This window comes from Cyprinodon variegatus, unplaced genomic scaffold (assembly GCF_000732505.1).
Source record: "Cyprinodon variegatus isolate N-32 unplaced genomic scaffold, C_variegatus-1.0 Scaffold544, whole genome shotgun sequence".
Taxonomy (NCBI): domain Eukaryota; kingdom Metazoa; phylum Chordata; class Actinopteri; order Cyprinodontiformes; family Cyprinodontidae; genus Cyprinodon; species Cyprinodon variegatus.
In genome coordinates, this window is record NW_015150997.1 from 125,057 (window position 1) to 152,946 (window position 27,890).

Below are 27,890 nucleotides of genomic sequence, written 5' to 3' on the forward strand. Positions count from 1 at the left end.
GAATTTCAACAAGCTGTTTTCGGCATGTTTAGATTAATAAAGGTTATGATCTTGGTGTGTGTGTTCCTGGTGTCAGTACTGAGGATCTCTGCCGGTGGGTGTGGCAGAATGTTACAGGCTGTTATCATTTCCTTAATCTACTTTTGTAGAGATTTACAGAGATGTTCATCAAACAGCCAAAGTTGTTGATTCAAGCCCAAGAATTAAATTAGATTTTCCTGATTTGTTTTGTGTTGGCCTTGCATTTCTTCATGAGCTACCTACTTTTTAGTGCCTTTCAACTCAAAGGTGCCTTTCCAAACCCAGTGCCTCTGCCTGTCCTGACCTTTAAGCTGCTTGGGACCATTTTTAGAGAGTCCCATATAGCAGTCTGAGCTCCCCTCGAACAATAGAGCTATCTAAGTTAAAAGTTATTGATTGCCAACACAGCAGATATGGCACTAACCTGATGAGACGTATTTTAGGTTCTCTAAGGTAGGATTTATTCTAGAAAGGAATAATTTTTGGTTTTATGCCCAATATTGAAGCGTGGTCTGCGCTGTGTTATTCCATGCCACAACACAAGAGAAACAATCAGGAACTAGCTGTGGGTCTAGATAAGGCCGAGGCGGTGAGGAAGGGGGGGCAAGTTTATGTGACAATGGAGGGACATGAGGGCGAAAAAGAGCGGGGTCCAGGTGGAAAAAGGGTCCCAGCGTTCTCGTGCACCTCGCTCTTCTAGCTGGTCCATCTTCACGAGTCGTTTTCTAGAATGACGGTAAGGTACCAAAAAGGAAATACGCATAGTGTAGTGCGGATATAGATTTGACCAATCAGAGGCCTCCTGTCTGTGGCACTTTCTACAGTCACCTACAATTCTGGAGAGGTGTAGAAGAGTGTCTGCGGAGTATCTGCTTTGACTGCGACACACGCAGACGACCTGGTTTCTGAGTATAAATCAGCCTTAACTACATAACTTCTCAATCAGCAGGTCCAAAGTGGTCTGTTATCAGATTTTGTAACACAGAGGGAGACTGTTTCATTTAGGAAAAGTGCACTGTTACCAGTGGCCTGCGGGGGCGCTAAACCTGCAGGTTACAGGTCTAGCGCCCCCTAGTGATCAAGTCACAGTTTTGCTTTAAATCGACTCGAGTAAGGTTTGGGCTTCTCATCCACAGCCTTAGGATTCGGGTTAGCACTCAGGGGAAGCAATAAAAACCAAAGTTATTAGGTTAGGGACTAAGTTCATGGACCTATTTTTAGGTTTCCTCCAAAACTTCGGGTGTGAATTTTTTTTTTGTGTTTGACAGCAACTAATTTTCAAAAATATAGATAATCAAAAAAACAAACAAACAATGTTGAAACCTCCCTACAAACAGCCTTCAGGGGTCAGTTATATAAAAAGGCTTGACATGAAAGTATAAAAATTGGAATTATCTTAAGTTTTGGAATAAAATAATTTAACAAAAAATATTTGACATTTCGGTCCAAATCACCAACTTCCGATGCGCATTTATAGTATGGATCATTAAAATGGCGGCGGCCTGTCCCTGCAGCTGGATGTCTCCTCTCTTTTATACGATGGAAGCAGGTCCCTTGAAGCTGCACTAATTTTATTTTCATTTTCTATGTAAATGAATTTCCTTCACCACTACTTGGACACTGGCTTTGGTTCTGCATTGGGGTCAAAAAACGCTCCAAGGAACAAAAACAAACGCATGGGGGTGTTTTTTTTTTTCCAAGATGACATCAAAGAACCATTGATGACTTCAAGTAACGAAAAAAACCCTAAGGTAATGGTAAAACCTAATTTAATCACCATGCAATAGAAACATATCAAACAGATAAAAAATAAACATTTACAACATTTGAAAAAAGAAACTGCTTTAAATTCGGTTCAAATCGGGTCTACAGTCAGACTTTCTTACAAGAGTTAAAAAAACATAACACCAGTTTGCAAAACTTTGCAAACTCAGGCTTTTCAAGTAATTACATGAAAATGACTTAGTTTAAAAACTTTGGCACTGACACAAAGAAAAACAATGTCAATAAAAAGAAAATGGTGTATTATCTCAATGTTTAAATGACAAAATGGATATGATGGGGTAATGTCACTGTAAAATAAATAGAGTAAGGCTTGAAAGGTTTAAAGCTGATTAAATAAGGCAGAGGTAGTAATATATCTCTAAAGCATGCTTTTATCCTTATTCTGTGCTCCTGTGTGCACTCCTAGTCATACTTCAGCTGAAGATGAAAGCATCACATCCCTGATTTGCTTTATATATTCATAAATCATCAGGTAAACGAGAGTCCGCCTCATAAATTTTCATCCTCTGACTCCACGTCCCGCTCCCTGGGCTTCAGAAGTCCCATTTCCATTGGAGGTGTCCTCTTCAGCCTGGAGCGAACCGCACTAAAGAGAAAGATGTGTACATGTGCTTTAATCTGAAAGCCTCTCAGGACAAACAAGTCTAAAGGAGCAGGTTCTTACCAGCTGACAGTATAATACAGCACAGCGACAACTAGCATGGCAAAGGCGAGGTGCCAGGAATAGCACATGGTAATAAACATCATGGTGTTGTGGTCGTCCATGTCCCACTTGGAGCCGCTGGGAGGGTACAGCACGAAGCCAATCTGTGTGCAAACAGAAAGGTAGAGTCAGAGGAATGTGGCTCCACGATAATATCAGCCTTATGCTCTCAGTCAGGCTTTACCTCCCAGAACCAGCTCCCCTGCAGGAGTGTGAGGGTGCAGCGCAGCAGCTCCAGAATGATGTTCCCTCTGTGGAAGACCTCCAGGAACGCAACAAGACCCTCGCCAAAGACAGCGTAGAGGAGCAGCTGATGCACATGGACGTCCAGCATGGCTCGACCATGGAGGTGGTAGAGGAAGAGGAACCCTGACAGAAAAAAACATATAGAAGTAAGATTTTACGAGTAAATATCTCATTTAAAGAAAGTTTAAAACATTCATGCCTCTTGAACATTTTCTCCCTTTGTCACTAATTATTTGGATGTGTGTGTCGTGCATTCTCTCCTCTACAGCCCTAATGAACATGAAACACATTACGCTCCACTTTCAGCTGCAGGTCTTTGCAGGAATGTCTCTAATACTGCATGCCTATACATCAAGAGATTGAAAACCTTTCCTTATAAAATATTAGCTAAAGCTCAGTAAGACTGATTGGAGATTATGGCATCTATGCAACTATGGCAACTATGGACTTTACTTTTCAAGGCTGGCCAAAAGATTCTGGGTTGTATTTAGATGTGAACTTTGACTAAGCCGTTCTAAAGGGCTGTTATACTCCTGCAAAAGTGTGTCGCAGTGAGCTTGTTGCAGATATTTTTCATTTATACCCAATTTTGAAGTGGGAAAATCACCAACTAGCTGTGGGTCTAGATACGGCCAAGGCAGTGAGGATGTTGGGGCAAGTGTGTGCAACGGCGGAGGGACATGAGGGTGAAAAAGAGAAGGGATCCAGGTGGAAAAACGGTCCCAGCGTTTTCGCACACCTCGCTCTTCTAGCTGGTCCATCATCATGAGTCGTTTTCCACAATGGCGGACATAAAAACAAAACAAGCCGGTAAGGGACCAAACAGGAAATACTGATAGAGTAGAGCGGATGTAGATTTGACCAATCAGAGGCATCCTGTCTGCAGCACTATCTGCAGTCACCTACAATTTTGGAGAGATGCAGCAGAGTGTCTGCAGAACAGGCGGGGGCATATCTGCGTTAGCTACGACACACGCAGACGACCTGGTTTCTGCGTATAAATCAGCCTTTAGACATGTACTTGGTGCTGGGGTCCTACAACTTTGGTATGTGCAGAGCTAAATAGTGATTTATTTGCAAATGGATAAAGTTTATGTGTAGTCTGGTGGCTATTATAAATGCAATATATTGACAAAAAGAATAAAGGTGCAGGAATATGAAAAAAAGAGTAATCTTCATCCTTTTCCACCTTAGCTAGAAGTATTTTTTTTGATGATTGTATTGACATTAAGTGTTCTCTTTATTGTTGTTTTAGCAAAGTGTTTAAAATGAACAAATAGTGCGTGCAGGTGGTGCCATGATTAGAGCGCGTGACCCATGTAAAGAGGCCTTAGTCCTCGACACGGCAGACCCAGGTTCGAATTTGGCCTGTGGTCCTTTTCCGCATGTCTCTCCCCCTCTCTCATTCCCCCTGTAATGTCAGCCTACTGACAGAAAAACAAGCCGCTAGTGCTGTAAAAACTAAAAAAATTGGGTTTTTAGAAGCTGTGACCCAAACCCAACCATTAAAGCTCTGGTAGTGTTTTCCTGTTAAAAGTTAAATCTCTGCTCATTCCTAAGTCTTTGAAAAGGTTTACATCCAGGATCTCCTACTTATCTTTACCTGCTGCCAAAAAGCTAATCCTATAGCAAGATGGCAAGCTTGCTTGAGGAGAATCTCTCGAAGGAAGAATGCTAGTCATAAACAATTCTCAAAGGAATTTCTAAGAAGTTAGGACCGAGTATTAGAGGTCAAAGCAAACTGTTAATAATATTGATCTTAATATTCAGTTTTAATCTTTGTATGAGTCTTTCAAAGGCAGTAGGTTTTGCAGCTTTTCGTAGGAAAACCGTTCCAACTATTGCATTTCCAAATTCTCCCGAGTGGTGCTGACTTTACACCAGTGAATAAAGTGAATGTGATTAGTCATTTATCAAGAGGGTGGGATTGTTGTGTCGGAAGGTTCAAAAGCAAGTTTGATTGTGGCTGGTTTGTCGGAAGCAGCTTGCTAACCACTTAGCAACTTAGTGCTAGTAGGTTCCCAATGGGAAATTCCATTGGGACCAAGTAGCACTAAATTGGCGACTTAGAAACGACACTGTAAAGCAACGCTATGGACAGCGGAAACATGCAAGAGGAGGAGAGTTTTGTGTCGGAGGTCTTGGATGAGTCTCCTTCATCATACATTTTTTATTAAGAGGAGGAAAGCGGTGATAAAGATGTTGTGGAAGAGGACGCCAGGGCGGTAGAAGCTTGGTTTAGTGTAGAAGGCTTACAGCCGTACATGTTTGAGCCCTTGCCTCCCAACGCTGCCAGTTCTGTTAGTTCTACGCCTGCTGAAGACACAGACATCAATCCCTGTGAACACTTGGACGGAACTCAATGGGAAAGGAAATGATTCTTATTTCTTATTTTAACTGTTGCGTATATTAGCTGAGACATATGAATGAAGATGCTATGACCGAAAAAATTTGATTGACAGATGATTGGCTGAATTTAGGTGTACAAGCTGACATATAACTAACTGGCCCGCATAATATAACGAAAAAAACCACACATTTTAAGAAGGGATCTATTTTTAAATAGAAATTTTCTAAATTTTGGGACAATATAGACTGATAAAGAGTACATTTATAAGCCAGAATGATTTGAAATTTAAATATGACTTCCCTATGAATTTAAAGGAAATAAAAACTTTTACATTATATTCAGGGCTGGTACAAGAGATGTGAGTTTTTTTTGTTTTCCAAACAAACCTTCATTAAAGAATGCTATGGCCAGCATCAACCTATCCAGTGCTACCGGTGCTGCCTCTGTCGTGTGGATAATCAGAGACACGATGGCAGCCAGTCCAAAGAACAGGTACATGGTTGTATGCTGCCAGATATGCAGCTGCTCCCAGTGTTTGTCTGCAAAGTTGTACAAATGAAGCTTTGGCCCATTTGCTACAAACTGCTCGCCGACCATACCTGCGGATCACAGAGGAAGAAATATTCATTAAAAGTGGACTTATCGGCAGGTAGCTTTTAAATCCCAGAAGAAGAAAATAGGACCTGCTCACCAACAAAAGAAAAGAAGAGAATAAGGGAGCTTTCGATGACCTCGACACGTCGCTGCGAGGCTCTGCTGGCAAGTCGAGCAGAGCCTAAGCTTTTGTTCTTGCGGGTCGCATACCAGAGCGAGAACTTTCCTGTCCACCAAATCCCCGCCAACAGGAAGAAGCTCCCTGGGAGAGCGTGGCCCTTGAAGCTGCCCATGACTTTCAGCACCTGTAGGAGAGGAAACCAGAGTCATCTTTACCTTAATCCTGCAGGGAGATTTATTAAATATCCTCTCTCACCGATTGAAGAGAATTCTAAGTATAATTGTTTTGTACTTATGTATACTTTACGGGAGTAATTATTATTTGGGTAATGTTTTACTTTTATTCCTGACATTTGAATCATGCACTTTCTACTCCTTAAATATAGAATTAATAGACAAGTTACTTGTATTTCATTGTAGCTAGATTTCATTATGGCTCAACTGTCAACAATAATATATATTGTATAAGAAAATAAGAAATAACAGCCGATTCCGATGTCATAATTGATATCATGCATCCCTAGAATGTACGATTTCAATTCCATCCATCCAGAAAAATATGGACATGCTGAATTTTGAATATAGCATAGGTTTTTATTTTTGTAAACCTTCTTGTAAACTTGGAGATATATATATATATATATATATATATATTATTGCATGTTGCATACCCCAGTAAATCTGTTTCACCTTTAAATCTGCAGCTCTCCCTTTTTCTCTCTGGTCTCTGTTTAAAACCATTTAGAAAACCTCTTTACTGATATAATGATCCTAGAAACAAAATTTCAAGATAGGTAGAAGCTCTGCATTCTGATTCTGTCTGTACAATAAGTCTAACGAACTCAAATATAAAGGTTGAGACAACAACTTTGAAAGAAAACACTAAAGATTAAATGTAAACTTGAAGGATAAACAACGTGGGAACTATTAACAATAATCTAATGTTTTGCAAATGTAATGGGGGATGAAGTACAAAATTAAAAAACAGCATAAAACTGTACAATCAGAAGCAAAAAATATTTTAAAAATTGTAAAAAAAAAAAAAAAAAAAAAAAATCAGCTTTCTATTTTGGTCAACATTGTTATAAATAAAGCTTTAAAAAAATTATACCATAATATGGACTAAGTTCTACTCTCAAGGAAAATATGTTATAGTGCCTTTATTTTAGGTTTGGACCAAGACAAAAAAGATTGTGGGCTATTTCCACAAAAGACAACCTAAAACACCAAAACATCTCTTAAATTCACAACTGAACACTTCTGGACTTTCTAACAGCAAAAGCTTTCATTGTTTCATAATAGAGACTTATGAGTTTATTGTTTTGTTTTCATTCTGCAATTTGGCACCCTGTCCAGCAGATGGCGCCCCAGACAGCCATCTGTGTCTGCAGAGCCAGTCCTGGTTTGGCCTCTTTAAGGAGCTCCAAACGTGGCAGGTGTAAATAACCTTCCATTGCACACAAATAGACCTCTTTTTTTCCACAAATTTTATGACTTCTAAAGTAAATTGGCTCCACCAGAACTTTTTTAGCACCTTCATAGAAAATGGGGTGGAGACAAGATGCAATTTTAAACTTTTTTTTATCTACATATATTTTTCTCATTTCACTCTGCCAACCTAGATTATTATTACAGATCCAGCATTAAAAATAGTAGAAAACATTGAAATTAGAGGTAATACATCAAGAAATAAATAAATAGGAAAAAAACAAATGAGGTTAATACTTTTGCAGTGGTGTTTGTTATATGAATGCACATTAGAAAGATCAAAGAGAACCAAGACAGGAAAGCTTTTTAAAACAAGACGGAAAAAGTGAAGGAGTGGCTGTAATCAAGCTAAACAGCAGCAGCGGCATAATTAGCCACGATGGCCACAGGCCTCCAGACACCGCAGCAGACGTGCATCTCCTGGAGAGTCTGTTAGGCTGACGGCTTGCACTTTTACAGCTATAAAGCTTGTTTTTGCATTTCTGCTGTGCATGGGTTACCACATAATGTCCCATGGTTTGCAGCCTTTTTAAGGATTAAACAACTTTATTCTATAATTAAATCAGAACATTATTTATAAGAGCTGTTGTTTAAAATAGACTGTAATAAAAAAAAGTGTGTATGCAGCTGAACAATCAGCTCCATTCAGCAATGAAATAATCAAAAGAAAAAGCGCGGCAGAGCATCAACAACAGCACAAAATGAAGCTACAGTCCCTGGGTCTACTCTCCTTTGTGATGGAAATGTCAGACAGAGTTCACAGGGACCCTTTTGAACAGTGAGTCCTGATTTAAAGCGCACTGTTTGAGATGTTAAATTGAGCTCATCTGTGTGTCAGATGGCCCTTTTCCCTATGCAGTCTCTTCAAGCTGAGGAAAACACTTCAGCAGCCACAGCAAAGGCCCTGCTCGTGTCACTGAAGTGCCATCGGAAGACTCATCAGAGTCCGCGCAAATGAATCACAGAGTCGACAACATCATCTGGGTGGTGAAGGTTTATTTTGATAATTTACTGAAGTACAAACAGGATACTTCAGTTTCTAAAATAAATCCGGCTGACTACATTACATGCCATAAAGTACTAACTGTATTCACAGCCAGTTTTATGTTTACTTCAATGTTAAAGATCAAACTAATTTCATTAACCAAACAATCAAAACCTGAGTAAATACAAAAACTTCTATTTTTAATGGTGATTTTATTTATTAAGTACCAAAATTCTATCTAAACCAACCTATTAGAAAGCTGAGTGGCCACACCCAGGCCTGATTACTGACAGAATACAGAAATCCCCTGAACAGAACCAGTCTCACAACATGAATTTCTCAGGGTTTGGTTGAGGTTTTGAGGACCCAGATGCAGAGGCAGGGAGGCAGAGGTGAGTTCTTGCAGTTTTAATTAATGATAACAGTTAACAGAGGCAGGAATCCAAAATCCAACCTAAAATGTAACACAAACCAGAACTATGGAGACATCAGGGGAAAACAATCAGAAGGAGCCAGGGTAAAGGCTGATTTATACTTTGAAACTAGGTTGTCTGCGTAGGTGAAGTTGGGCCAGCTAGAAGAGCGAGGTGCGCGAGAATGCTGGGACCCTTTTTCCACCTGGATCCCCGCTATTTTTGGTCCTCATGTCCCTCTGTTGTCGGACAAACTCGCCCCCACTTCCTCGCCGCCTCGGCCGTATCTTGACCAACATGGTAGAGTGCAGACCACGCTCAAAATTGAGCATAAATCAAAAATATCTGCGTCAAGCTCACTGCGACACACTGCTGCGGGGAGTATAACTAGCCCTTAAGAGGAGGAACCAGCACTGAGTAACTGCACAGGGAGAGTATTTATAGCTGACTGAAGAAAGGCAGGACTAACGAGCTGATTGGGAGCAGGTGTGAACAGAGGCTTCTAGAAGGAGCTCGGGAAAAGGAGTCCAACACCAGAGTGCAACAAAGGGCTAGCCAAAAAAACCTAAGAACTCAAATATACCCAGAAAACACAACAAAATAGGAATTAAACCAATAAAACTAGAAAACATGGAGCAAAGTAAAAGTGAAAACTTAACAGAACCAAGACCGTGACAGAAGTAGGCTGAAGGGGCTTAAATTGCAACATATAACCCAAATAGTAAAATATGTTGTTTAATGTTAAATTATGATAAAGAAGTTTGATTTTTGCTTAAGGTTAAAGCTTGATGGTGTATCAACCATCAAACACTCATTCAATTCTAGCCAATTAACCCATGTTATAAAGATGTTATTGAATGAAGGAATAAATTCTAATGACTGAAAAAACAATCTCTAATCAATGTTGAATCAGTGTTTGTTTTTTGTCTTGCAACCTGTTTCTGACTGTCCCCTGGCTGTTGCTGTGGAAACCTTTTCCTGGTTAACTGGTCATTGTTAATGGTGGCAGTAAGACCCCAACCTTTTTGCAACAATAAACCTAAAGTTTGTAGAGGTTCAAAGCCATGATGAAATTCTCAGACCTTCAACATTACATCATTTGCCTTCTCTGCTTATATCAACCTCTGGAAAAGCGTATAGTGTGCTTTATAAAGTTCAATATTAATGTTTGTGTTCACACATTTTTGGAGACATGGTGATGTAAGATCATTTTGAAGGACATACATACTGCCAATTGTCCACCAACAATATTGGCTGTTTCGGAATGTCGCCCTAATTATTTAAATGAATGTCTGAACATCTAGTAGATAGAAAAGTAGTGGACTCTAAATTTCCCACAATGCACCTTGAAAAGTAGTGATCATCCATGGTCACTAGATGAGCAAATATATCCCAGAATGCTTTGCGAGGAGAGCTCTCCTCGCAAAGCATGATGGGGTTTAGTGTGTCGGCAAGACAGAACAAAAATGGCGTCGGCACTGTGCAGGAAGGAGAAGTTATGTGTCCAACATGGAGTGATCATCTGTCCGAACAGTCAGTTAACTGAGTTCACTATGAAGTCCACTATATAGTCCCCACCCTATATAGTGATTGAGGGGTTAGGGCGGATGTTTGCCAGACGCCTGTGTGTTTAACATCAGTATCAAATAAAGAGACTTGTAAAGGTATGATGTAGACCTGTCAGTAGAAAGCCTTTCTTATTGACTTCACAGTGGATATTTTAAAGGAAAAGTCTGGTCATATTCAGAATTTAAACTTCTAAAAAGTACTTTTAATATAAAATTATGACATACTTTTCAATAAATGATAAGTGTTTTAAGTCAGAGTAATTTTAATTTGAATGTGCTTTACTGGAGACATCCATGTTTGTCAAAGAACACTACTGCCACCTATCGGTTTGTGACGTCATGGTGCGGTATCAGCTGTTGAGCAAGTCCCAGTGCTGTATCTGGTGTTTGTCACAATGTGCTATTATCTAAGTCATTTTGAAAACATTCTTCCAAATGTTGGCTACATATGATGTGTTTTTTCTCTGGCCAGAAGTTTGATGGCAAATCCTTCCTCTTCAAGTATCGGAAAGGTGAAATAACAATTTTTCCCCCTTTTACCCGATATAATACAACATCCAACTGCCATGCGTGTGGGCGCTAGAACGGCACTAGGCTTACTGCACCATGAAGTCACTGCCAGAAGGTGATAGGTGTGAGGCATTACTATATTTAGGCAAAAATGGCCGCTCCCAGACTCGGTGATCGTGACAAAAATTATTTTTTAATTTTTTTTATTAACGCTAAATTCATAAAATCACCAAAAACGTAATAGGTTCAGGCATAAATAATGATCCATTGATCATTCCTTGCTGACCGGACTTTTCCTATGAGGTGAAATTTATATGAATAAATATTTATACAATAATCAACACAAATATACATCTAGATCTAAATTTAGATATCATTTTAAAAATAATTTTGAATAGATTGAATATTGAAGTCACTGAGCACTCGTTGCAATGTCAGACTCAACATGGATTCTATATTTCTGCCTAACAATGCTTCAACATTGATTCACTCACATGTTGCCATATGGGCAAGGTCTGGTCTCAGGAAAGTTTAGATAAAGTAGAGTCATAGTCAATAACATATATCAGTTCAGAAAGGGCACAGAGTCATCTATGGGATAAAAGGGAATTTAATGAGATGTGTCAGCAACAGATGAAGAAAACACAAAACAGTGACGAACCTTCCTAGGAGTAGCATTAGCTGCTTCAGTACCTGGATGACTCTCTTAAACATAGTGAATCATGATTTTCACTCTGTATAAAAAAAAATAATCCCCCCAAAAACATCGAACTATGATTCCATAATTTTAGGCTGAATCTTTTTTGTGTTAAGCAGCAGCAAAATTATGAAAAGCATACAAGAAATTTGGTCCTTAACATGGGCGGGTCAACACAGGGGCCAATGAGGGCCAGTGCCCCTGTAAATCATGTCCTGGTCCCTGTTATGGCCCCTGTACTGAAGAAATAATACTTAAAGGACATTCTAATGATGATATGTGCTGGAACAGACACGGTTACTGATAGGTCCTGTGGATCTATTTCATTCTGTGTCTTTACAAATTATATTTTTCTAATTATTAAAAAACAATAAGGCGATAGCTCAGTGGTACTGAGATGGGATCCCAGTTTTCATCTGCTAAATGTTTTCTTTCTCAAAATAAATAAAAAAAATACTCTAATTTTTACTGCTCAATAAGGCTCGGGCACAGCGCGTTGCATTCTGGGTACGCCGCCATATTGGCAGCTAGTTGCTACGGTAAACAAAGACCTAAAACAGCACCGAGAAAGAGCACAAAGACGAGTAAACAGCGATGTTAAAAGCGAAGAAAGGATGCGGAATATACCGAGACACACTGCAGAGGNTCTATATTTCTGCCTAACAATGCTTCAACATTGATTCACTCACATGTTGCCATATGGGCAAGGTCTGGTCTCAGGAAAGTTTAGATAAAGTAGAGTCATAGTCAATAACATATATCAGTTCAGAAAGGGCACATAGTGATCTATAGGATAAAAGGGAATTTAATGAGATGTGTCAGCAACAGATGGAGAAAACAAAAAAGTTATGATTCCATGATTTTAGGCTGAATCTTTTTATGTTAAGCAGCAGCAAAATTATGAAAAGCATACAAGATATTTGGTTCTTAACATGGGCGGTTCAAGACAGGGGCCAACGAGGGCCAGTGCCCCTGTAAATCATGTCCTGGTCCCTGTTATGGCCCCTGTACTGAAGAAATAATACTTAAAGGGCATTCTAATGATGATATGTGCTGGAACAGACACGGTTACTGATAGGTCCTTTGGATCTATTTCATTTTGTGTCTTTACAAATTATATTTTTCTAATTATTAAAAAACAATAAGGCGATAGCTTCAGTGGTACTGAGATGGGATCCCAGTTTTCATCTGCTAAATGTTTTTTTTTCTCAAAATAAATTAAAAAAAATACTCTAATTTTTTACTGCTGAATTCATCAGTTTATCTTGAGTTCTAATTCAGATTTTACAGAACATTGGAATTTTTACTTAAATTAAGTGAAAAATATGTAAAATTCCTAAATTATGAATGTATATTAACCTAATAAGAAATAGAATTTTTATAAAACCTAATTGAATAAAAATTTCACTTCATGCAGCTTTCCTAATATATTTGAATCCCTTGCCGTAGTATTTATTCCATGCTTTTCTGGGCCCCCATGAAAAACTCTGGCCTCCTCCTGGCCCCCTGGTACATTTGGTCTAGAACCGCCACTGGATCTTAATAAAGACTCGTTAAAGTACAGGCTGAATTCTCATTAAGATGCTGCATAAAATGAATTTTTATTAGCTGTACATAAATAAAAACCATCCAATTAAAACCAAGAGGACAATAATCCCTTCGTTTAAAAGTAGACATTACAGATGTTGTATGGAGTTGACACAAACCACCTGTTTTGCAAAAAAACAAACAAACAAACAAAAACCTGTATGTTTGGGTTGAATAGTTTTCCTTATAAATAAATTATAATTAGAACAGCTTTCATTCTATTTATTTGAGTATACTTTATCTGATTAAATGTGTTTTATTACTTTTATTATGACAAAAATAACATTAAGAAAATAATTTGTTATGGAGCAGATATTTTCTACAGCACTGTAAGATATTTACAGTTGCCACATAAATATTCACTTTAGTTCTTCATTAAATTAATTAACTTTATATTTTTAAAGGTGAACTTTATAGACAAAACCAGGTTAGAGATGCCCGCGATCTATTTATATAAGTTTAGTCCTTTTTTTTAATTTAATTTTTTTACTTTTTTTAAACACTATTTGCTGACAGTTAAATAACATCATGTTTACTGACTCTATTTGGTAATAAAAACAATACGTATGGTTAATACTGTACTGTTAAAATAATGTTTTCCATCTAATAAAACAAAAGGTTTAAAAGTATTTTATTTTTACAGTTCTGTATAACTCCACAGTTTCAACTTCTCAGACGGTGTGAAAAGGAGAAAAAAACTTGGTCTTACCTAAGTTTTTTCCTCTCCGAAGATAAAAAGAATATATATCGCATCAAGTATTTCAGGAAGAAAAAATATTTCGTCCTATTTTTCCCACCACATAGATCATGATTCCCCAGGAAAAGAGAAAGGATGTATCTTCTGTCTAGGGCTCAGCGCAGAGTAAACATCTGCAGCCTGTTATCCAGATTCCTNTTTTTTTTTTTTTTTTTTTTTGCTACTTAGGGTCATTATTTTCCCCTACTTGCAATGTAGGCCTATGGTGCTCCGGGAAAAAAGAACGAAGTCATCCCATTGGAGGACCTGAGGGCGCTGACGTAACAACGCCGGGCTATCATTGGCTATCCGAGTCGTCGGTCTGAGGTGTCCACGTGTGCACTTTTTCTCCGCCCGCTCGAGCTCGGCCCAGTCCGTCTCTCTCCTCGCAGGAAACCGTTATTTTCCGTGAAGAGAGGGAGGCCGTGTGGTGGAACAAGAGCCCGGGCACGTACACTGCAGCTGGAGGAGGAGGAGGAAGACTCCTCTCTGATTAAAGATAGCCTTCCTCCTCCCTGAATTCACTTTACTTTCAGAAGCTCCTCTCAGCAAGGGAGAGAGTCTATTATGGCAGGCCTTTCAGCAAACAGCTGGCGCACTACAGGCACATCCACACACATATATATGTATATATATTAAGCAAAGAAAACTTAATATTCTATTAAAACGTATTTTGTTTAAAATATTTACATTTTTTATTTACATATGAATCATGAATAATTCATGAATCAGATCAGTTATAGACAGTAGTCTAGTTCTAAAAAAAAGAAGTGGGATGATGTAATTTTCTTTTTTTTTTTGGAAGCATACATAGCCTAATGCAGGGGTCTCAACGTTTTCCAGGCCAAGGACCCAAACTGAGGGTGAGATGGAGCGGGGACCCCTAATTATACATATATAGTATTGTAAATTGTGTTCTATCAAACCGGTCCTATAGTCACTCTATTACAGATGGTGTAATGTAACGAAAGTAATTTCTCCCTGGGATTATTAAAGTATTTCTGATTCTGATTCCTGGTTGATGGGACAGGTGTTGTGAATGAAATGGTGCTCGAAAGAGCTCCTGTGTGTCTCTGAATGTGTGCATTGATGCCTGAAGGACATCTTCTGCCTCCATTTATCTGTTTAGTGGAAAAATTTGCAGGGGGGAATATAAAAAAAAAAAAGAGTGTAATCAACCAAAACTTTCGCAACCCCCATGCTGTACCTATGCGGACCCCCTAGGGGTCACGGACCCCCTGTTGTTACATGTCAGGTACGCTCGTCAATAACCAAGGCATCTTACAGTAGAACTGCAGTCAGTCCCTGGACTGGCATGGCTATCACTGCCCCTACATAGTAAGGGACTAATTTCACTGGGATCAGCTTCATAGTCATGGTAGGACACTTCTTTGGTTTTATTTATTTTGCTCAGGCTACACGTAAGCCCACAGCCCGTCAAATGTTGAAAGGGCAATATTGCCATATATAGTAGAAATTTTACACATTCAGTAATAAAATGTCACAGGTAATGGTATGGGGGAGGATCATTTAAGAAGGGGGAGGATTTTAAAGATTTGTTTAAGAAGGGTGATGCCATCCCCCCCTCAACTCGAGTACTGGTTATAGATTAGATTATATTTTTATGTTATTTTTTAGCAGTAGGGGTTGTTATTATGTGAGAGAAAATTGGATCAAAAATAATCAAAGAAAACTGTGCCATCAATTAACAGATCATCATGTTGTAGTGAAACACAGCGGTGGTCTAGATTAGTTTTCAATGCAAAGATACTTATAATATTTTAAAAAACATAAAGGATTTTATCTTGTATTTTGATTTTCACATAATCATGTTTCGTGAGTGGATCGTTTTGGGTTGTGATTATTTCTTTTCAGTTCCGTTCCATACTTGGTAATCTGTGTTCTATTTGTTTTCTGTCCTATTTAGATCCCTGTGTGTTCCTCTCTATCTTAACTAGTCAGTTTCTTTCAGCTCATTAGTTATGCTGCATTGAAATGCTGTTGTTCTCACCTGTTTTACCGACCACCTGCCCAACAGTTATCCTCTTACACATCAACTTGCTGTTGTTTTTCCTTCTCAGATACTCTTCAGTTCCTCTTGTGCATCTTTGTAGTTTTTTGTTGATTTATCCAATATGACCTTGGGGTTCTCTTTTCTCTTCATGGAACAAACTCCGACTCAAATCACTACATTCACCTTATCTACAATCCATATACATCTTGGCAATAAAATACACCTTAAGTTAGAATAAAACAACCAACAACCAAAGATTTATTTATTGGTGAAACTTACATTAGTAAGTTTCACCAATAAAAAATATTATAAAATTTTTAGACATTAAAGAAATATAGGGAATAAACCATTTTGCATATTTTGCTTGCCATATAAGACCTTTCACATGATTGACCAGTCTTACACAAATGGAAACATGAGGGAGATAGAACAACTGCCTGCCAGATTAACACACTATTAATTTTTTTTATTTAATTAAATTAAACCCAATTGAATCCAATTAAACTCTGTTTATTTACATAGTGGCAATTCACATCACATGTCATTTTAAGGCCCTTTGCAGAGACAATTCAATTAAATTGTCCGGTCAGATTAATTCAAAGCTTCTATCAAAAGGGCTGGTTATTCTACAGCAGTGTGTCGCTGTGAGCTTGTCGCAGGTATAATGCAGACATTTTTGAATTATGCTCAATTTTGAAGTGTGGTCTGCTCTATGTTATTCAACCCCACAACGCAAGAGGGACAATCACGAACTAGCTGTGGGTCTAGATATGGCGTTGAGGAAGTGGGGGAAAGTTTGGGCGACAACGGAGGGACATGAGGGCAAAATCATCGCCACACCTACGCAGACGACCTAGTTCTGAAGTATAAATCAGCTTTAAGGAAGACAAGTAATGGACTTGCAGGACACACTCCTTCTGGGTGAGCATGTAGAAACAGTAGATATTTGCTCTCATTTTGTCAGACTCTACAGCATCCCTCACATCAAGCATGCATGCAGCGACAGTGTTAAGGAAAACCTCTCTTTTAACAGAAAGAATCCTGCAGCAGAACCAGGCTCAGTGTGAGCAAATTTCTGCCAAGGAGACAGAAACAGACATACAGAAGAAAGAGAATAGAGACCAAATTAGGCAGAATGATGAAAAGTGGTCCCTATGTACCCCTGCAATCTAAGTCTATAGCAGCATAACTATATAGGTAGCTCAAGATAACCTGATCCACTCTAACTGTCTGCTATTTATGTGCATTTAAATTAGGATGCATATTTTTTATTGTCTGCAAAGTTAATCTATCCATGTAATTTGTTGTCTTATTCTATCCTCTATGCCAATGGTTCCCAAACAGTGTGCCATGGCACGCTGGTGTTCCGTGAGGCAAGTCCAATTGTGCCATGGGATTTGGAGTTAAACAGCAAGCTTCAGGGTAGGAATGAAAACATTTTAGCATCCACAGACAAGAGTCAGGGGTTTATGGCCAAACCAACCTTGTGGCGCAAGCCTTTGGAACGGAGCTCCATGGACATTTTCCTGCTGGAATCAGCTGCGACACATGCAGCTACAGAGTGCGCTGTATATGCCAGCTACCTTCAAAACTTAAAAGGGAGGTTTAAGCACTATTTTCCACATTTGTGCTTTAGAATACCAAAACATCTCCCACCACGCTATTAACCAACTTTTGCATTTTCCTACGTCCTACGTCCTACCTCCTACCTCCTACCTCCGTGAACTGGCATGCTCCACCATTGTTAAAAACAAGACCATGTCATGGCTGTCTGTTGAGCAGGACTTGAGAGGCGCTCTGTCCTCAGTGCCACCAAGGATTAAACACACCGACAGCCACAGGGGTCCCACTAATTTGTTAGTAGGTGTAATATTTACAAAAGCACATATATGAGTGATTCTAAATGTTAGAGTTATAATTTATGGGTCAGATTTAGGACCATGAACATTGCAGATTTCTGATTGACATTTCCATTCTGAATTTCTGTTTCATTTCTCTCACCTGTCTGGTTTAAATGAGTGTGTTTGATTAAGCCCAATTTTATCAAGTTTAGATTTTTCTTTAGAATATGTTGTTAACAAATATTTCATGAGTAATATAGTTGTGTTTGTCCTGACCCGTTGTGCATTTGGGACTCTTTCTGATCTGTTTGCCTGATCTGTCTTCAGCTCCTGCTGGATTTTGGCTGTTTACCGAACCTGGAACTGATTCCTGACACTGTCCTGGATTTCCCTTCAGTACTTCTTTGGATCTCTGATCTTCTGGCCCAGACTCCTGAGCAGCTCCTCGACACCAGCTTTGGCTTCATCCTCTGGATTATCCTGTCTACCTTCGTCTGCTCTGATCTGATCTTGTGCCTGTTCTCCAACCTTTGGAACTTCAACGTCTGGGACTCTCTGGGCATCCGCCTCGATGAATGAGTCTGGAACCAGAATGGAATCTCGCTGAAATGGAATCACGGGCTGAACTTCAATACCAGGTTAGTGACTCACACGTTCATAATCATCCTCCGCAGGATTGACGTGGTCACCAACCTGTGTTCTCTTCCTGCAGGGGTTCCTGTCTTTGCACCCTCGCTGTTCACTGCAGATCCATTACTCTTAATAAACACAACATCAAACTGTCTATCTGCTTTGAAACCTGGGTCCTCTTTTCTGAACCTTAACAGTCACATTTTATTTGGCATCAGCAAATAATTATGAACTTTACAGATCATTTGAGTTATAACACATGTTGTAGGCTATTCAGCACAACAGGCGTGCCTTGAAATTTTTGTCATATGGTGTGCCTTAGGTAGAAATAGTTTGGGAACCACTTCTCTATGCAGTGCTGTCTTTTTAATTTCCATTCCAAGCTCTACCTCCTACACCAAAATATAACAGCATGTATTTTGTGGCTTGTGTTTTCCCAGCCAAATGCAGAGATGCGCTGGTTGAACCTATGCAAAATTTGGACTGTAAAAAAACAAACAAGGGTTAGATAGAAACAAAATAATGATTGTCCTCCAAAGTAATTCTTTATAGTTTAAGTTGAGCAATTGCTAAAGAGGGAGCAAAATCAGCACCGTCTACATATCATATAGATGATAAGATATAATTTTTGATTGCCAAACAGCACCTTTCTGTAGATGTAAACTCGTGTGAAAAAAATTGTGGGAGCCTATCAGTCCTTTAGCTGTTAGCTCATATTCGTTTTGTTGACACATGTAAATTAATGAAGGCTAAATTATTGATAACATCTTTAGCAGGTTTGGTTTGTTTCTCTCAGCAAGGTATGAGAGAGCTCTTTTATTCCTTAGCTATTGTAGGATTTTAACACATTTGAATACTTCTTTTTAGATTTTATAAGGGCAGCGCTGTTATGATTATATGATAGGAGTGTACATGTAAATAAGATGAATGCAAATAAAAATTATAGACACTGACATTTATTTAAAAAAGAATAGTCTAATAAAGTTTCATACGGTACAATGATGAAGTGGAGCTTTGTGAAGCTCGTTGAAGCACCTAGACATCAGTTCTTGGTGCTATATTATTAAACAGGATGCGTAAAATAAAAAAAAAAGAAATACTGATCTTGTTATATATATATATATATATATATATATATATATATATACAGTATATATATGACATTTTTACTATACATATGTAAAGTGCTAATTTTCTAAAATCTTGATGCTTGCCTATCAAAATGAAAATGAAAGTTATGACATTTCTACTTTCTGTCACAACAAATGAGGTATTAGAATAAAGAAAAAGGACTGTGAGATATGAGGAAAGAAGAGTTATAACGAGACTGTAACAGCTGTAGAGATGACTGAAGATGAGGAAAACTATCTTAGCATAAGTGGAATTGATGCAGAAAAGGAAGCTACAAAGTCAGGGAATCCAGCCTATGCAACTGCACCTCCTGATATAGTTATTTTCTGTATAAATTCCACTGCAGAAATATTGAATAGAATTTAATAGAACAGAATCGAATAGAATAATCTATACAGGGTACAACAAAACTGAAATACAACTTCCTTTGGTGTACCTTGCAAACAGCATGAAAAGCAATAGTATAAGATAAAAACAATGTAAACACTCATAAAAGTGACAGCTAAAATCATTCCATTATGATCATTTAGGTGTTTTTTTAATTGTTCTCTTTATTAATTTCTCTCTTATTTTGTAGAACATCTTTCTCAGTGAGCTTATACTTAAAATTGTCTTTCTTCCTTTGGAGAAAAGATGACAAAATAAAAATTTCAAAGGGTTTCTTTTATGTTTTGTTAACTCCTTGAGAGATTGAGAATTCCAACCTGTCTCCTCTCTCCCCCATGTGAAATTTTCTAGATCTGTCACTCGCTAAATAGGATCATTTTAGCAGCCTATAATTGCACATGCTTAAAATAGATGCACGATATACGCTAACGTTTACTTTTACTGCACACACAGTAAACATTGCATTAAGCAGTGAAGGGCACACAGTTGTCTTTAAAAGCTTAGAGATGATGGCAGACGTAGCTCTACATGTTAAGAAACTGCTTAGAAAGTTGGCGATGCCCATCATTTATTTTCTTAGTCCCACTAGCTACTCTGACCTGCGGCAAGCCGGTGCAGGTTGGACACACCCAACGCTCCTCTGCTGTTCCAGCTGGCTTTACAGCTAAGGAAGGGAGGCAGTGTAGATTGGAAATTAGATTTGAAAAGTATTTGAAAGCCCCTTCTTGTGTCTAATGCAAAAAATAAATTAATTAATAAAAAAAAAAACCCTTTTTTTATCTCTAAGGGATGTTTTTGGAATATATTGGTGAAATGTATGTTCTTATGATGGGAAATAATGGAATATTAATTTAGGGTTTTACGGATCTAATTGAACTGATTGTCAAGTGTTAAGGCCTTTTTAATTTGTCCGTGGGTAACAATGAACAACAATAGAATAAAATCAGCTGTTTTGAATTTATTATGCAACATTGTTGAGTTAAGCTGCATTATTAACACATCCAAATTAAAATGTTTCCGACTCAGTCCTCTGTTTTTAGAGATGTACGTTGAGGTGAAGCCTTAGCGAATTGGCATTCCTTTAGAAGTTTGTTTAAATACAACACTGCCTGTTGTCTGGAGCTGAGTTCCCTGGGCGTTTCCTTTAGTTATTATGTGAAGGTCAACGCTCAAACCCGAATCAAATCGAGCAGTTTGTCATTGTCTTCTCAGAGCTCAGTAATTGGTTGTATGTGATAAAGTCTGTCTGTATTTCTCCTGGAAGGTCCTTGTTGTTCTAAGACATGAAGAAGGTCTAGAACAGGGTTGTCATGCACTGGAAGGGGTAATTGCAATGTGCTGGAGGTAAGATGCAGGCATTACATCCTCATGGGACAGTGGTACGAGACGAAGTACAGTAGAGAGGCCTCATCACCGAGATGTGGACACGGCATGTTGGGCATGTCTGTCTCATCCACAGCCACTGCTCCATGCACTGAAATACATCCCAAAACAGACAGTCAGCCACATTTAAATTACTCTTACCTCCACCCTAACAACGATGTGTTCTAAAGGTTGTTCTGCACAATCAGGAAGGAACCTGAGTGTAAGTGACATTACTGCATGTTTTGGTCCTCATTTTTAGTGCTTAAAAACTGATATAATTCAAAGTGAGAAATTCAAACACATGATACCATTGATGGTAGGGTTAGGGTTAGGTTAATCTTAACACCTGGGCTATAATAAAACAAGGTCAGCTTTTAAAAAGTTGCATTGTACAAGAACCTTTATATATTGATCTAGACAAATATAAACACATAACCCAATACTTTATCTACTTTATACATTTCTTTATAGTTAAAGTTGACAGACAAATTTTACACCACATATTGGAGCTTGCAAAAGTATACAACACTATGGGAACTGTTTCAGAGTAACTTTGGGAGAGCTACAGAGGGTAACGCTCAGGTGGGGGAATATGCTGGAGCGATAAGTTGTTCACACCACAAATCTTGCCTGTACGAAAAAAATTGAAAAAAAAAAAACATCTTCGCTTTCAAATGTTTATTATGTTTTAAAGAATTTGTGTTGGTCTGTAACACAGTTCCCCTTCAAAATATTTATAATTTGGTGTAACATGACAAAATGTTAGGATTAGACAGTATGCATACTTTTGCAAAGAATTCTAGAAGCTTAATGTTGATAAATATCACTTAGATATCCAGGAATTACCTTATTTAATTACATACAGTCATAAAAGAAGTTATAGTCTTTGGACCAGAGTCTGACAAAGTATCTGATTAGTCAGTTACATTGTTTGGATGGGATTAAATTTATCTCAGATAATAAAGTAAAAAACCTCTGTGTTATTTTTGATCAGGACCTGTCATTTAAATCCCACATGAGGTTTCTAGAATTTCCTTCTTTCATCTGCGAATTGTGATTGTATTTCTTTACAATCAGGAAGTCCACAAACTGTAGTTAAAAGCTGCAGCCACAGTTCTGATGAAAATTAAAAAGAAAGATCATATCTCTCCTATCCTGACTTCTCTTCTTTGGCTTCCTGTTAAATCCAGAATAGAATTTAAAATCCTCCTTCTCACATATAAAGCCTTAAATGGCCAAGCTCCATCTTATATCAGAGATCTGATTGTTCCTTATGTTCCTAACAGAGCACTTCGCTCTCAATCTGCAGGTTTACTAGTGGTTTCTAGAATTTCTAAAAATAGAATGGGAGGCAGTTATCAGTTATCTTTTACCAATTTTAGTCCGTGAGGCAGACACCTTGTCTACTTTTAAGGGTAGGCTTAAAACTTTCCTTTTTGATAAAGCTTATAGTTAGAGTGGCTCAGGTTATCCTGAGCTATCTCTATAGTTATGCTGCTATAGGCTTAGACTTCTGGAGGACATAGGGACCCCCATTTCATCATTCTATCTCTATTCTCCCACTCTGCATTTGTTAGTTCAACCTCTAACGTTCTGCTCTCTCTGCTATTTCTCATAGTAGCTTCATCTGGTCTGTTCCTGTTTGGCTGTGACTCCATCCTGGAGAGAAACATCAGCTGTGCTGCTGCCATCAACACCTTTGTTTATACATGTCCGAGATCAGCCTGTTATACAGTGTAGTCCTGTTTCTCTGATTATGACTCGCTCGATGTGCTCCCTTTCATCCTCTGAAATTGGAGCTGGCTGGACGGGGCCGCCTGTGGAGCTGGTTGACAGTTGCCTTTTATATCTCTGCTTCTTTCTGTATCTCTGCTTCTGTCTCTTTAAACCCCAGTCAGCCTCAGCAGATTGCCGCTCACAGTGAGTCTGGTTTTGCTGGAGGTTTCTTCCTGTTAAAAGGGAGTTTTTCCTCTCTACTGTCGCTACAAGCATGCTTGGCTTGAGGGATTGCCTTTGAGTCAATGAGTTAATGCAATCAAATGGTTTTTATTAGATATAAAACTTCAAATCAGTTTGACCGTATGGTCTGGTTGAATTGTCTCTATAAAGTGCATTGAGATTACATGTGTCCTGAAATGACCCGATACAAATAAACTGAAGTGAATAAAAACTAGGTCATATTCTGATCATTAAAAACCCTTTGTGAAAAGTTCAAATATTTAAACTTCTATCTTTTTAGTCTTTCACTATGGGGAGCAAAACACCAAAATCTGAGCAAACCAAGAGAACTTACAGGGCAGTTTTCAGGAAACCACACTGTTGTTTATGACAAAGGAGGAATCTTGATGTTCGGAGAAAACATTTAAAATAGTTTGTTTAAAGATGGCACCCTTGTACTGAGAGGTCTCAGCGATGTCTTCGCAAGGAAAGCTGACGCTGTGGGGTGTGCAGATCCCTTGTTGGGAAAATGGATCCATCTGCAGAGTTTCGTCGCTCATCCGAGAGCCTCCTGAACATACAAGCTGCGGTGTCGCTTCTTCTGCGTGGCACACTCTGCTCTAACATCCGGGTTTCCTTAGGCACCAACCAAAAGGAGGCATCAGATTTAGCTGAGGTTGAGGGTCAACAGATTGTGAAGACTCTCCATGCATTTCTAGTCATTGCAGGTCTTTGTTCTTTGATACAGGATTGTTGTTTTCATACCAGGCCCCATCATGCATGTGCGGGAATTAGATGACTCCTTGTACCATAGATCTGATTTCTGGCATGCTGGGAATGTAATGTGAATGAACCACAGGCAGGAAGCATGCACTAAAGATCTAAACCAAATGAGCTTCCTACCTCTTTGTGGAAGCGATGTGTGCACTGTAGTTCTTGAAGTCTCTCTCCACTTTTACACAGATCTTCATGACAATTCAGGAACACCTTGTCTTTATCGCTCTACAAAACGTGGAGAAAAAGACGATTTTAAGTCTCAATATCAACATTATTTTGTTTCTCTCTCTGTCATAAAGCTGTCAAATTAGTCAATCATTCAGTTAGAATGTTGCTGTTCTGTTGTGTTTTCTTTTGGATCGTTTTACATGATCTTTTCTTATTAAAATACATAGCCTCAATGTGACTCCAAAACCCTTACATATAGATAATTTATATATAAATAATCTATATTAGCTTATGAGCTGTACCATGTGTACCTCATAATACTAAATACAGTGGCTTTAAACTGTTAACCGATTATATAATGGATTTCTCAGTCCTCCGAGCCCAATATTTTAAAATTCTTACAGCAAACTTCAGCATCATTAAGCAAATACAAGGAGGATGTTACTGATGTACGGGCAAACTATAATGAGATATGTAAGGCATTCAATCTGCAAGGAAAGGCTGCATTTTAGTGCACAAGAGAGGGTAAGAAATTCATGACTCTTAGAAGTTTTACATTTTGACACTTTGCAAAAAAGTATCTGTACTTGCTTTGGGTTTTATCTGATAGAATAATATTAAACAGTCAGAGACTTTAGAGGGAAAATAAGGGGTTTTCTTTAGGGGGATATCTCTCTCAGCTTTCAACATAATGGATCAAAATGAACTCACATAAATATCTGTGAGGATCAGTTGTTCCTCCGCAAATCTGCAGTTAGGATTTGACTGATTTTCATTATACTGTATCTATTGGAAACCATTCCATTATAACCCTTCCTTTAGGTTTTGGGTTGTTGTATTGCTATAAGGTGAACCTCTGCCCCCGTTTCAAGCACTCAGCAGACTCTAAAAGGTTTACTTCTCTAAATATCATATAATAGGCTCCCTCAATCCTCCAAATAACTCTGACCAGCTTCCATGTCCATGCTTAAGAAAAACACGACAGCTGATACCCCATGTATAGAGATTTTTAGGGCAAAAACAACTGATAAATGCTTTCTCTTGCAACTCTTCCACAAAATCCAGGCGTATTGAGTTTACTACAATATTTCCTCTTTTATAAGGAATCTATATTTATCCTTCAGTGTTACATTGATGTCCAGATCACAAACCTATTCTCTCCTTTCTTTATAGGTCTGGGTAAGGTAGATTGCCATTTCTTATTATGTTTGCAGCTGTGCTTTGCTGGAATGATAGCTCAAAAAGAAGCTCAAATGTTTATAACTTTTTACCGGATTTTTCTACTCTACTGTATTTCTATGTCATAAAGATGTTTGTTCATTAATATTGTTTAAGATTTGTTCTGAAATGAAATTACACATGATAAGGTCAATTCTGAGAACTGGTTGCAGAGTATATCTTGGGAAGTATTGGAGTAAAGTAGCTAAACACAAAAGCCCATCTTCCTTTTTCATGTTTTTAACAGTAAATCTTTTTGAAAGTTGTGTATTATTCTCCAAAAACTATATGTCTATTTGCAATGCCTTCAAAGGTATTGTACTGACCACTGACCAAACATTGAAATCCACCTAACGTCGTATAGGGGAATCGCAAAGAAAGCTGCACTATGCCCTCAGTCCAGTAGGTGGCACTATTAAGGAACCAAAACATCAAATAACCACAATTGGACCAACAAATTGTGTCCTTTTATACCATATGGTGGGAGCAAAGGGTGGAATCGAGTCCTGCCGTCAATGTGAAGTGACACAGGGAAATTACTTTTAGCCCTATAGTGTGAAATAACACTAGGTATGAGGTTAAGAGGGGACTGATGTCGCAGATCTGTTCTGTGCTACCATCTTCTAGAAAAAACACTCTGGAACAGTCTTCCAACCAGACAACCCAATAAAAGTCTATGGATAGCCAAGAGTTCTGACCTCCACCAACATGTGGAGGATCAGCTCAGACCACTTTCCCCACACAGGATGAGACACAACACCTCTGAAGGGACTTCGTACAAGCATTACAACATGTACCCAGGGCCCTATGGGACTAAATGGGTTTGCACATTTATGTTTTTATTACATTTGCCATCATAATCACAGCAGTGTCTTCAAATTAAACCTCTAGTTGTGATATTTTTCCTCCTTTTGACCTCAGCTTAACTTTTTTTTCACAAATCAGTGAACTTTAAAGGGTTGATGAATGAAACCTCATATTGGTTTGACATGTTTAAATAAAATAATATAATGCAGAATACAGTTGATGAATGAATTATTTGGCTTTTAGCATTTTTAGCAGCATCCAAATTTTTTCAAATGGTATTTAAAACATAATGCTGAAAGATTTTGCCACTTTTGTCTAAAAGCTCTACAGACGGAAACTTCTCTGTTATGTCATACAGATTTTACATGTCTGTTTGGCTGTGTGAACATCTCAGGCATCCCACCTTAATGCCGTCTAAGTTTTCCTTAATCCCGACAGGCTTTACCTAAAGCAACTAAGCAAGAAGTTGAATAATGTTCTATAAAAAAATCCAAACTAAGTGGTAAAAAAAACTCACCAGTGACATGGTTCTCTTTTCATTGAGGCACAGCCTTCTCTGGAAGGACTCTGTGATCTCTGGAATGGGTGTGATGCGGCTCTCTGGGATAGCCGTGTTGCTTTCATCCGAGGAGATCCTATGTACCCTCTGATGGGGCCTTACCTCCCCCTTCTCCTCCCTCCTTTTAGGAATGGCCGCCTTGGACGCTGTGTGGATCCTGTTCAGCTTCATGGCATCTAACTGTGTCTGTACATAGCAGAGAAACAAGATAATTGGAGTCATTGTAGGGTTTTTATTCTTTCTACTGCAAATGCAGAGAGCAATGAGAAGGTGGAACGGAATAAAGGGGATAATCACACTACAACCTGCGTCCTTAGGTAACACCAACTAAATATAGCTTACCTCTTGACTCAGTTTGGCCAATTAATTTCATTAGCTGTAATCTGAAAAAGAAAGTACTTCTTAAAGTGATGTAAGGGGAATCTTCTGTCTGAGAATGTTTGTCTTACATCATAAGCATTTAACAGCACCAGTCTTTTTCTACTATGTTATGTAAGAGCAGGAATTCTGTAATACATTTAAATACAGAGGTGACAAAAGTATTCAAAATCTTTAGCTTAGTCAAAGTACAAATAGGTGTGCAAAAAAAAAGTGAAAGAACCTATTAAACTTGTTTGCTTGAGTTACAGTTAAAACATTGCAGATTCTACATTATACTTAAGTTTAAATAAAATTACGTTTTTTTTTTTTGTTTTTTTTTTTTTTTTTTTAACAGTGTCCTGTCTGGCAATGTGGCAATAAAAATAATTGTCTTGATACCAAAAAAGGGACCAACAGATTTATCTTTCACAAGTGGAACAGTATGGCTAACGCCAAAGAGTTCCGCTTGATTTATAAGTATCAATAGCTTTATTATAATTCATGCAGGGAGTTTTACAGAATATATGGACACTGCAATGGGAAAGTAGAACAGGAAAGGAAAAACAGGAAAAAAGGAGAAAGGATGAAAGAAAGAGGAGATAAAAGGGAGACAATGATAAAAAATCTTCAGTCTGCTTGATCATCTGCAAAGAGATGTAAAAAAGAAAAGCACAACCAACGGATATAGTATAAGAGACACAATAAAGTAGCACCTTGATTCTATCGCTGAAGTATATGTAGTATTATTTAAGCTGACATGTTTACTGTGGTAGCTGAAAATAAGAATATGGGCTTTCTGTATGGAAATGAATCTCTAAGTACCTGGAACCAAGCACCTGAAGTTGAGGGCATTATCCAAAGGGAAAATGCTCAATAGTGGTTGTGAAGAGCC

General features: G+C 38.3%; 2 protein-coding genes across 3 annotated transcripts in view; both read right to left on the minus strand.

Moving 5' to 3' along the window:
* Positions 1 to 1,783: 1,783 nt before the first annotated feature.
* tmem45a (transmembrane protein 45A) lies at positions 1,784 to 13,955 on the minus strand. Its single transcript, XM_015391478.1, has 6 exons — positions 13,777 to 13,955; positions 5,797 to 6,004; positions 5,492 to 5,704; positions 2,694 to 2,878; positions 2,471 to 2,613; positions 1,784 to 2,392 (listed from the first exon to the last, which is right to left on the minus strand). Exons 2-6 carry the CDS (start codon positions 5,990 to 5,992, stop codon positions 2,296 to 2,298), a joined length of 834 nt encoding a protein of 277 aa, XP_015246964.1. The 5' UTR covers positions 5,993 to 6,004; positions 13,777 to 13,955; the 3' UTR covers positions 1,784 to 2,295.
* Positions 13,956 to 21,006: 7,051 nt separating this feature from the next.
* lnp1 (leukemia NUP98 fusion partner 1) overlaps positions 21,007 to 27,890 on the minus strand; it is a 13,270-nt gene continuing 6,386 nt past the window's right edge. Inside the window, exons 2-4 of one of the 2 annotated variants that reach the window (XM_015391486.1) lie at positions 26,597 to 26,824; positions 24,013 to 24,111; positions 21,007 to 21,280 (exon numbers count right to left, since the gene is read on the minus strand). In XM_015391486.1, the coding sequence (XP_015246972.1) occupies positions 21,173 to 21,280; positions 24,013 to 24,111; positions 26,597 to 26,824 (435 nt within the window). In that variant the 3' untranslated portion in view covers positions 21,007 to 21,172. Of the gene's footprint in view, positions 21,281 to 23,567; positions 23,746 to 24,012; positions 24,112 to 26,596; positions 26,825 to 27,890 lie in introns of those variants that run through there. The other variant, XM_015391485.1, reaches the window with a different exon arrangement.